The 12218-nt window shown below is 36.0% G+C and overlaps 3 protein-coding genes across 5 annotated transcripts in view; 1 reads left to right on the forward strand and 2 right to left on the reverse strand.

Moving 5' to 3' along the window:
- The window catches only part of LOC105324874 (macrophage mannose receptor 1), a 41926-nt gene extending 40840 nt beyond the window's left edge, over positions 1–1086 (reverse strand). For 2 of the 3 annotated variants that reach the window (XM_066083690.1, XM_066083691.1), the window contains exon 1: positions 853–1077. In XM_066083690.1, coding sequence (XP_065939762.1) covers positions 853–922 — 70 coding nt within the window. In that variant the 5' untranslated portion in view covers positions 923–1077. Of the gene's footprint in view, positions 1–852 lie in introns of all 3 variants that reach the window. The other variant, XR_010713800.1, reaches the window with a different exon arrangement.
- A 2403-nt stretch (positions 1087–3489) lies between these two features.
- LOC105324919 (turripeptide Gsp9.3) lies at positions 3490–5998 on the forward strand. The gene is made up of 3 exons (XM_011424174.4): positions 3490–3631; positions 5495–5615; positions 5881–5998. Exons 1-3 carry the CDS (start codon positions 3595–3597, stop codon positions 5951–5953), a joined length of 231 nt encoding a protein of 76 aa, XP_011422476.1. The 5' UTR covers positions 3490–3594; the 3' UTR covers positions 5954–5998.
- On the reverse strand, positions 5486–12132 carry LOC105324926 (bifunctional peptidase and arginyl-hydroxylase JMJD5). Its single transcript, XM_011424187.4, has 8 exons — positions 11698–12132; positions 11378–11546; positions 10663–10828; positions 9564–9755; positions 9180–9312; positions 7009–7205; positions 6690–6812; positions 5486–6589 (listed from the first exon to the last, which is right to left on the reverse strand). The coding sequence occupies exons 1-8, from the start codon at positions 11861–11863 to the stop codon at positions 6413–6415; spliced, it is 1323 nt and encodes a 440-aa protein (XP_011422489.3). The 5' UTR covers positions 11864–12132; the 3' UTR covers positions 5486–6412.
- Positions 12133–12218: the final 86 nt, after the last annotated feature.

Raw genomic sequence — 12218 nt, forward strand, 5'->3', positions numbered from 1 at the left:
AGCATCACCTATCATACAACCTTTATAATATGCACAGATCTAAAGGGATATGGGCAGGGGCTGACTCCCATACCCCACCCCTTGGAAAATTATTCATTAAATTCACGAATTTCAAAATTCCAGAAAATAGGCTTCGGGCACCCTCTCCCCCTCTCCCCCCCCCCCCCCCCCCCCAATTCGGCCTGGGCCCTCGACACCCCCGTTTCTGGATCCGCGCAAAAACATGTATTATATCAAACTCTGAAGGATGACATGAAATAAAAATGAAATCTTGAATATGATTAAATATTTCAAAATCATGTCATATCAAAATTGTGTAAAATCACAGACCAGGAGAGCTAGAACATTAAATTCTAATTTAGAGCGCCGAACAGACAATCAAGTATGAAATTATCACAATTACATATGATTCAAAAGCTTAAAGATGCAAAAAAAATATTATGATATATCATATATGCATGGTATTTGAAATTTTATTTGTTCAAATCAAGATCCACGTGGGATATTAGAGAAAAAACCCACACGCAATGAGGTTGACAGTGGTACGTAGAATTATACATTAAAACACTATTCAAAGAAGATGTGTATATAGATAAATTCATTTATTGCTATTGCGGATTACTATGAAAATCGCATGCATTTCATTTTTAAAATTCAAAGTAAACAATCTATCGTTTCTCTTTTTGACCCATTTCGTGATTGCATACATATATGGCGCTTAAGAAGAAAACAATATTGTCATGTTGAAAATTTTGAATTTACTGGGTGGGTGTAAATACAAATTTTACAGCATGACAACAAATTTAAAATTTACAGCATGACAATACAATGAAATGGAAATATTAGACTTACCGAAATTAAAATACTGTAGAAAAAAGACGGACAAACAAATGAGAATCTTAGATCCTGGTTTGAAATGCATGATTAAAACTAATTAAAATCAGTAATTAGTCCATCAAGTATCTCCATTAGGTATACAACACAGCATGCAGCACAAATACAGAGGAGGAGTATGAATTACAGACATGTATTTGCACGAGTTTTGGACTTCATGCACAGAGGGGACCAGGGGGGCAAACTTCCTCAACAGTCTCAGTTGTCAAACGGATAAAAAATGTAGATTAGATGAAAATTCGAGGATGCAAGAAATAATTGCGTTTTATGAACACACTTCTTTTCTTCCAACGCTTCCGATTTTTATTTATTTATTACTTTTTTTTTTATTTACAAAATTTAAGACTTTCCCAAATTGGCCCCCAATTCGATGCCCCGGCCCAAACTTTGATGCTGATATTTACAATACAAAGTATCACAAAGATAACGACACTAGCGCCATCTACCACGGCCCGCTACAGAGTACTGATCTACAGATAAACGCCCTCGTCCTGGACGTGTGTAAGATATATCTACTGTAGTATATACTGTATCAGTTCGACTGATTGACTTTTGTTCAGTATTTGTCAACAACCCTCTGACCCGCCATCAACCATAAACAAACACGACTCCATTTCTTCTACATGTATAAAGATATAGCTCTTGACTCTCCCTAAAAAATTTTTTGGTTCCCTGAGAACAACCTACATGTACACGACATTAGAGCAAACCAAAAGTATTTTTTAAGCAGAAAGCAAATAAAAAAACCCAATAAAAACTACAACAACAAAAAATTATCGCTCCCTGTAAGAATTAAGATCTTGTTTCTTTGTTCGTCTGTCAATATTTTGGATAAATAAATGAATAAAACGCGATACCAAACGTTTAAAAGTTTGAGTCTGAATTTTGATTCTTATAGAGGTAAAGTTGAAGGAAGTATTTTTTTGTGAACTTTAATTTTAAAATTGGAATGATTCAAAATGTATCATTACAATACAAAAGAGCTTTGATCGCAACACTGAACGTTTGGTTTCGAAATTTCCTCTTCCATGATAAGTTGTCGGCCAAGAAGATCCGTATTTCCCTCGGATGGTTGTCTGTCTTGTCTCCCACCGGTCGATATAAACACACACTGATTTTGTAATTGTAATCAGTACAGTATTCTCCGGTTCGTCAAAATTTCTGTGACATTTTGTGGTCCAGATTTATGTTTCCTGCACTGGTACTTTACATCCAGACATTTATTGCATCCTGCAACGTGTTACTAAAAATAGAATGGTAGATGAATTCGGTACTTGATCGACCGGTGCTATGCAATAGGTCTTTCTCGGTACTATTTGTTGTCTCTCTCTGTAGGTTTCAGTCTGGTCATGTCATGCTCTTTTATGCTCTCTCTCTTTCTCTCTCTCTCTCTCTCAGCCCGAACCCACCTAGCTTAGCATGAATAATGCTCTTTGCGCCTTTACTCTCGTACTGATGATTTTCTGAACCCACAGCATCTGTTTAAAACATTCAAAAAGCAGTACGTAAAGTTGTAAACAGAATTCGTGTGAATATGGAGGTGGGGGTGGGGATGGAAACATGAGGAGGGAACATGTAGTTAATTCATGCAACACCAGTAAACAAATACAATATACATCCTAAAGGACTTAGAACGATATGTATGGTGAAACAAGTACACGTAAAAGTTTCTGGGTACACGTTGATGTGAATAACTGGGCCACTGCACCTGAGCATGTTTGCAAATACAAGGACCCGCATTATCGAATTAAAATAATTGCTACAAAGTCCATTCATGAAAAAGTACGATTTAATTAAATCTTTTTGATCATGATTTATATAGAGTTGTTTGAAACGTTTTAAATATATCATTTTGAAAAGTTGACACCAGGTGTAAAAAAAAAACAACATAGTGCAACCGCACATGTGTACAAGACGTCTACATGTGAGCATAACAAATGGAATCCCGTTATCTATGTCTGTTATCTGTTACTTGGATCTTGTTAAATATTAAATAAACCCTGGTGTGCGCCAGGGAATCGTTTTATAGCTTCAACCTTGTAATCTACACATTGTGTTTATGTGAATGCTCGTGTAAAATCGCTTATCATTGCTAATAATCATAGATGAAGATGATAAATATGTCGATTAGAAATTAGAATAAAACGTATTTATCATAATAGTGAGATTGCGAAATTAAGAACAGGTTATCTCTGGTTTCTAACTTTGGTGTTATTTTATTAATGGTTAAAGTTCACACTAGGTATCGGAAAGGTTTGTTTTATATACAGTCATGGTCCAAATCACTCGGGTTGTCTGACTTCAGATCCTTGACTCACAAAGAAAAGATAAGGCCGCGATACATGTACCATAAATTGAAAAAAAAATTATAAACTTTTTGAAAAAACATATATTAAATAATGAAATTTTTAAGTGTTTTCATTTTTAAATTACACAAACTTACAATGTTTCAATCATTTTTGGCAAAAAAAAATTGGAAATATTGCCTTCTCTTTCATGTAGTTAATTGTATTAGGGCAAATCCCTTAGTCTTAAACTCTTTAAGTAACGAGCGTGATTGATTTGATCAGTCCACGGACGGCCTGACCAAGTTCCGTGATTGGCATGACCTTCAGAATGACCTTGACTGGTCTATAACAGCGATAAGACGAGAGATAAGACGCACCACTCTCCGATCAGAAAAAAAACCCATAAACCAAGATGAGAGCTTTTGTCCTTCTGTTTTTGGTTGTTGTAGGTAAGTCATTGTTTTAAGTCTATAAGTACAATTAAACATTCATAGGTACTACTTATAGTTATTATATACTTTATCGGTAGTCTTTATTGAAAGTAAGACACTTCTCAAAATATATTATATATTTGATATATATGTCAATGTCATAGCTACAGTAATATTATATATTGACCATAAATATTTACTTCGAACGATTTAGCTTTACGGTACTACCCACAAACCGTAAAATAGAAATCGATGGGCATCATGACTGAAGATATGTGATAAAATAAACTTGACTATTGTTAAACAAAACAATATCTCTTGTATACGTAACAGTACTTTAGAGCCAGTTCAACTCTCTGTAGCCGGGTCCCTCGGTGGGTTATCGATGTGGGTCAGTGTGGGTACCCGAGTACTAAGAACACCCAGCTTCTGTTGTAACTTCATCTGTTAAACATTGAGTCCCAACCAGCCAGAACGTGATTCAATAAAGATAAAAGTACACGTAAATACTGCAGTCAATTTAGTTCAACAAACCATCTAAATTGCAGGCCACTTTTGTTGTTTGATAATAGTACTGAATAATTTTGTACGAAATCCCATGCAGTTAGATACTTTATACAGACATTAGAACATCCTAGGTTATTGAAGATTTCTCTGTTGCTCCTCGCAATTTTCTATATATACACATGGTGATTTTAATCAGATATGTACATGTACAGATTCCTGTTATTGATGTCTGTTTACAAATTGTTTTTTTTTTTTTTACCTTATTATGTTTTAAAACTGACATGGTCGGACATTTTAACAGTGTGTAGTCCCCCAATGTTGCATTGATAAACTTAGCGGTATTTTGTACACTATGCATAAATGTATTTACACATAATATCTTGCATTTTTCTATTCGTACTTTATTAGTAGCAGTCCAGTAAGATAAGCCCCCCCCCCCCCCCCCCGAAAAGATTCATCATTATTTTAGTTTGTATATAAAAATGAATACCATGTAGTTAAGGATAAGTTTCTTTATTACGTACTCCATTTAGCTGTCCAGTGTGAGAATATCTTCAGGGATCTGTTATTAATTAGTTTATATCAAATCCACCATGTATGATTCCCTCTATTTCTAACCAAAATCGATTGCAATTCATAGCTCTGTTGAAACTGACAAGACTTAGATCTGCACGACCTTTTTATCGATCGGTTAATACCTTCATCGATCTAAGGAAAATCACGGACTCCACGAAATAATCATGATGACGTCACTCAAATTCCCATAGAAGACGATTTGGCTGTTTCTTTTATCTAACGGACTATGTACGTTTTGTACGTTAACGTTAGAAATATTGTAGTTAACTTTTCTTAATTTTTTATGATCATTATAATAATAAAAGAAAGATGTAAATATGAACAATAAAATGCTTTCTTTGATGATCCATGCGAGTTATGAAGGTAGCGATCATTGCAGCAAATAAAATTTCATTTTTCTGTAATTTGCTATAATTATGTCATTACATTCATATCCCGCATGAATCACTGAAGAAGGCATTTTATTGTTTAAATATAATAATACATTATATATGTAGTAAATAGTAAGTTTCTTTGTTTGGTAAATAACGCTAGAAGCCTCTCTTGGAATCTGTCACCATTGTAGTTTGTATATAAAGATGAATATACATGTAGTTTATAATAAGTTTTTTTTATTTGGCACTTGATTTAGCTGTCCAGTGTGAGAAGCCTCCCCAGGGATCAGTCGTTATTTTAGTTCGTTTATCATTAATTTTATTTTGGTACTTGATTTAACTGTCCAGTGTGAGAAGCCTCCCCAGGGATCAGTCGTTATTTTAGTTCGTTTATCTTTAATTTTTATTTTGGTACTTGATTTAGCTGTCCAGTGTGAGAAGCCTCCCCAGGGCTCCGAACTCTGTACCCATGTCCTTCAACAGGACTGCTCCACGTTTGAGACGGAAGTAGTCTGTGGTTCCGACGGAGTCACCTATCACAACAGGTACGTACCATCAACATCAGTCAGCCAATTTATCTCTTGAACGCCGATTGTTGTCTTTGTATGTGGTATTTTCTCTCTGGTATTCATTCGAGGCTAATAAATCATAAATAAAGTTAATAATTTACAATTAATTCAGAATAATATTGCATACTGGCATATACCTTCAGCATGCATTGTAGTTCCATCAAGTACTTAGAGTACTTTGATTATTCTACTTTTTTACTGCTGTGTTTGACGTAACGGAATTTCCTGTTTTATTCTACAGTTGTGAGTTTGCCAAGGCCGAGTGTTCCGGACACGGACACGCCCTCCACGCCGTGCACGCCGGACCTTGTTAGAGTGATCCTCTCACATCTGTATATAAAGGAATAAAAAAAAACTTCTCCGTTGTTTTCTTTTTTCGGAACAAGCAGGTCCTATAAGTTGCGATTGGGAACAGAACCTCAACAGCCTGATACTTTTGGTTTGACCCGCCATTAACAGGCTAATCGAACAAATCACGGTCTGTAATATACATGTAGGGACAAGCAAAACAACCGGTCTATAACGGTCATTGAGTTTGAGAAATAAGAATTCGTTTATGAAAAAAACATTTATTGTCAACTATTTTAAATGTATGAATGTTTGATGAATTTCATGCAAATATTTCACATTTATACAAAGTTTTCCGCCATTCTCAGTTTCACTATGATATCCATGTACAGTTAAGATACCGTCCAGTCTGTTGTGTTTTGTTCCGTGTTTAGGTGACTGTAATTAATTAAGTATGAATATAACTGTCCGTGTCAATGATGGGGTTAAAGTTCAACCCTCTTTTTGATTTTCACCGGAAACTGTCCATATTTAAGTACACGTGATAGTGACGTAATTGCTTCGTCACTTAGATTCGTGATGTCATCTCTAGTTAAGTAGTCTCGGCCAACATCAGAAGTTAGCATCTGGAAGACGTCAGCGGCTGCAGGTTTTGTAGTGAACTACAACATAAAAATCATGACAAGTTTTAACCATTTATGACCGTGAAACGATACTCTAAGTTCTTGTAAATAAGAATTTCATCCATCAAATATGTATTACCCTTTTCATTGCGTCATTGTAGAAGTGTTCGAATTGCTTTAAGTAAAAGTTTTCCTTTGTTCTCATTAAATGTAAAAGTGTAGATCTGAGTAAGACTGGTTCCATCCTATCGAAACTCAACACCTGTAAAAGAAAACGCAACGTTAAAATAAAAGCTATCAATGTTCCAAACACGTTTTCTTTACAGAAATTATTATTTCAAGAAAAAAAACCTGCTGTCTATGAATAGTGAATTAATTAGGCAACGAACTTATTGTCTTTATATTTAGTGAAAAAGATAATGAAATTTAGATATTCAAAATAGAGAATTTGTTTTTACCCTGTGCCCGTCACCGTCTATCCACATATACTGGGCGTCCGCCAGGGTGGTCCTCTCAGTCAGACCCTCTTCTTCCTTGACCTCGTTGTTTGAGGACAGGATCTTCTTACAGTCAGACGAGTCAAACTCCAGGGAGGGCGAGAACAGGATGGAGAAGGACAAGCTACGGCCGTAGGACCGCACCTGATGGATGTATCCTGTCACCGGAAGTAAATATCAATATATGCATAAAGATGAGTTTTGTCCTAAGTATGAGGCATTACATGTATTTGTGTTTTTAGTTATCTTATTTGTGCAGTTTCCTAATTGAATAGTGTTGTTCTTGTGAAGAAATTAAACAAATAAGACCCTTAAAATTACTAGTATGTTAAATATAATCCACATTCGTTCATTCTTAAAGGAGCATGGTCACGATTTTGTTCACAATTTATTTTCCGTTTTTAACGTTTTCAATGCTTCAGGAAATCATTCATAATAGTCAACCAAAATCGAGTGTCATTCGTCGAGTTATACGCGAGATACAGCGCTCACAATTCTAGTTTATGTCAGCAAAGCTCAGGTCATGTTTTTGTTTTCATTTTAAATGTTGACAAGAAAATTCCAGGTTTAGACCTTAAATGAATATGACAAATACTAAAAAATTGTATATTAATGCTCTAAACGAATTAGCAGATAGAAAAATCAGATTTAAAAAGAACTTTTACCGGTATATCGAACCAATGTGGTAGACAAATTAAAGGGACTTGGACACGATTTGAGATCAAAATTTTTTTGTTAATTTTTAATGTATAAAATGGTTAACTGGTGCATTTTAAATGATTGACCACAATATTGAATGTTAAAGTCAAGTTACAAGCGAGATACAGAGGTAAGAACTGATTGTTATGTAAACAAAGCTCGAGTCTTATAGCTGTTTACAAAAAATGTAATGTAGAGAATTACCATTTCTTAGACAAAATGATCTGTAAAAAACAATTTAAAACTAATTCAGTATCTACATAAATACTATTATCAACAACACAAAGAATCATGAACTCTGTATCTTGCTTAAACTTGATATTTGACTTTCAAATTTTGACATAGCATTATAAACTTCTATATTTATTAATATAAACATTGAAAATGGAAAAATCGTGTCCAAGTCCCTTTAAAACATGTTTACATAATAAAGACTTGTGAACTCTGTATCTTGCTTCAAGCTTATCTTTTAAAAAGATTGGTGAGCTAGCGCTGTAGCCATCATAAAACACAGAAGCAGATTTCTAAAACATTGGTTTAAATTTCTGAATCAATTAATTAACAATAGGAAAGCACAGCGATGTACTGGAATTGTACTGGAGTGGGGTGTCAATTTAGAATTGTGAATCTAGAGTGGGCTTCACATCGGCAATGGCATAGCTCATTGACTGTGCCTTAATCATTATATATCTACTGTAATTTCATTTCCGAGGTTTAAATTTTCAAGAACCACTGGTACTGATTTGTAGCAATCGTATCTTCTCGGGCCTTTCCGGCAAGCTGGGAAAACATATCCGAAGCGAAGTTGTCTTCTCAGCTTGAAGGCTAGCCATTTATTATAAAATTGAAAATAACTTTGCACTATAAGACCTAAGCTACTGTTACTTTTTGACATTAACAATAAAACACAAAACTTCATGTGAAGATGATACAACGAAATTCATATGGTACAGTTAATCTACAGTAGTAAAGTATTCCCAGAATCCCCTACTATGGAGTCGAGCATGCGTATTCCAGTGAAAGAGAGCGCTAGCAATAACTCTACGTCTGATTTTAAATTTTGGTCGATCATTATTAATGCATTACTCAAGCATTATAAACAATTAAATGTTTAACAGTTAAAAGAAATTAAATTTGACCAAACTAGTGGCCATTATTCTTTAACGCGACTATGGGTTGCAGTCATTGGTATAGAATGGCCGCATCCCGAAAGATTTTTTACACTATGGAGCAAAGAAACGAATGATGAATTTTAACTAAATATAATGTAGATCGAACTAAACCTGTAGTGTAACACAATTAATACACGTGAGCTTTATTGTGCCAGGATCTTAATTCTGATTTATGAATTAAATTCGGTTAATCTGAATTTTATTTAATGAACCAATTTCTTTTTTGACAACCAGACCTTCTTTTAACAAATTTTTGCGCACCTGCTGGGATAAGAATACAGTCCCCGGATGATAGTGTGGCGTGGTGCCATGGAGTGTTGGCGACTTCCGGGAATTTGTACATGTTCACCCTCTCTACGTCCATTGTGGAGTGACCTGATCCAGAGTTCTTGTACTACAAAGCGATAATTAAAAAAGCAGTACGTGTAGTCTCTAATTTCCGGTAAAAATTACTTAGATCTACAAATGCATTTGAAAGCGTATAGGTTTCATCGTAAATTAATCTAAATTTCTTTGTATTCAAGTTTTCCTCCTTAAAGCGAAAGAACGAAGCATTTTTAGAAATATTACGTATATCCATATTGCATGTATAACACGCTCATTTCGGTGAAATATAGAGATATTTATTGTTTTTGAGATCCTTACGTTTTCTACAAAGTTGAAGTTGTTCCTGTACTTCTCGTCAATGATGATGAAATCCTTCCTCCCGAACAGTACACAGTGAAGGTCGTGGTCCTCGTGGCTATGGAGACGGGACGCCGTTCCCCCGCTACTCATCCATAGCCGTGCCTCGTACAGGCGGTCATAGAACGTCCCGCACCTCAGGCAGCTGGGCAACTAAAAGTTACAACAGAAACAACAAGAACAAGAGGTTCAGTAGCCAATCAACAACATACACAACAACAATACAGGCGGTCATAGAACGTCCCGCACCTCACGCAGCTGGAGAGCTAGCGGGACCATCACAGAAACAAAACAGCAATAACAACAGTATCGATGAATGTTTGCGCATCGCAGGCAGCTGGGGCTTGTAACATAAAGCACGCTAATATTCTGACTTAAGTTGGGTCTTAAGTAGGACTTAGGCGGAATCCTATGGCCTACACAAGTCCTACTTAAGTAATTAAGTCTTACCCAAGCACACCAGAACGAAAGTCGAAAGGCCAGCTTACCAGTAATCAACAGAAACTTCAACAAGAATTCAGCGTCATACCGGCTACTATAGTATCATTAATTATGTCACAGACACAATTCTGCTTATTTAATATAGAAACATTTACCGATTATGTAAAATAAAACCCCTGCTTTAGTTGCAATCTATTTTAAAATAGCTCCTCATCCCCGGATTAAACAATGGATTGATCAAATCCTTGCTCCTATAAACGGACCTTAATTGTAATTTTAATATTATCATTATTACATTGATTCTGTTATTTCTATGTTAATGGTGCATACTTCGTTATTGGTCAAACGTTGCTGCATTGTTCGTTACACTTTTACAAGCCACCACAACTTTTATGACAGATTGACTTTTAATTCATTTTTCATTATTAAGAAGTCTTTTAGCTGTTTTAAATCGTGATTTTTCAGTTTTTAAGGTAATCAAAGTTATTACACCCATATCTATTCAATTATTATGGAGTTTAAATTAAATATTAATATGGTACTAGTATGACTTGCAATGATAGTACGTGTATATAGTGTATATAGTACGGCTACTCTAGATCTTTCAAATAAAGCTTACCGGAAGTTCGGTCATCATTTTCTTGGGGATCGGTGTCACAAGGTACCACTCCTCAAACCTGTAGTCTATCAGGAACTTTTTGAACTTCATCACGTGACTTTCGTGGAGGGGTTCCTGCATCAGGGCCTGTCTCTTAATGGTCACAGTAACGTTCAGGCTTCCGAACCTGAACAAAACAATGGGTTGCATAGTTTCTTGTAGTGTAGAATGTAGATCTATGCATTTAACAACTTATTGACAGTCTGTTTAAAGTTGATTCAGATGTTATGGATGTCATGTAACGTTACTTTTGGACAGAGAAACCTATCCTTTGAGATAACAATCTGTTTACAGAATTGTTGGTGTTTATGAGTTTATTTATGATTCTTGTTCGTTCAAATAGTTACGTATTGAGATATTAATACAGAGTTTGTAGGTCCATTTGAATGCATTGCAGCTATTTGTTATTTTTAAGAGAAAGAGAAAATAAATAGTTGTCATAACTTATTCAAAAAGTTTCTCAATTGAAAAGCTCTAATGAACAAGAGGAAAATTCTCATAAAAATACATTCAATACAGTTTAATTGTACATGTATACCCCCCCCCCCCGGTATTTGCTGATTCCCCCAGTCTATCATGATTGCATTTCTTTGTGGCGAGAGATAATTAGACGTGCATATAGCGCAGCCATTCATCCTCACCCACTTCCGGTGAGATGGCGCAATGTTTGACTTACTGCTGCTTTAGATAGACGTCACTCTCCCAGTCCGTCATGGCCTGGACATCTTGAAGGGCGTCGTGTATTAGCACAGGCTTGCTGTTCTTGATATACTTCACGTACAGGGCATGCGCACTTGGCATTTCCGGTGTCTCCCTGATCCTGCCGCTGGACCTTTTCTGCCATCCTGCAAAACGATGATAGTTGATGATATACAAATAACATTAAAATTCTAAATAAGCAACACTTTGATTTGAAAGTTTGTCGAGCTCTCTTAACTCTGAAGATAAGAACGTGTCCGCTAAGAGCGACTATTTCTGCAGGCATTAAAAACTTACCTAGTGGACGAAGATGACCGTCCGGAATACCATGTCCGGCCGGAACGATGTAGGGCGGAAACAGAACGTCCATCTTCTGGTCCTTCGGGAATCCCACTTTGGAGGAACATCCTGGAACAAGCGCTACCACAATTGCCAAAGTTACAGTTCCTACGTGCAACGCCATTTCTTTGGAGAGCTTTGAAAATACCCGGATATTTACGTGATTCGTACCCGGATCTTTGATTACGGGCAATGCACGTTCTTAACCTGGCTACACGTGTGTTGAAGACGTTTTGTCCACGTCATTTCTGGGTTGTTTAGATCTCCATGTATAGCTGGGCCTTTGTGTGTTTTATCGAACTGATTGGAGCACCGTCAGGGCGACAGCTGTAGACCTGGGCGGCGCAGAATCGCCGAGAAATCCCGGTGATAAATTGATTTAAACTGACTTGGCCCCACACACAGCGTTGTATAAGGAGAAATAACAGATATGGGACGGATCGAAAAGGATTTAAATCATGAAAGATAACTGTATACCG

This window comes from Magallana gigas, chromosome 5 (assembly GCF_963853765.1).
Source record: "Magallana gigas chromosome 5, xbMagGiga1.1, whole genome shotgun sequence".
In the NCBI taxonomy this organism is placed as follows: domain Eukaryota; kingdom Metazoa; phylum Mollusca; class Bivalvia; order Ostreida; family Ostreidae; genus Magallana; species Magallana gigas.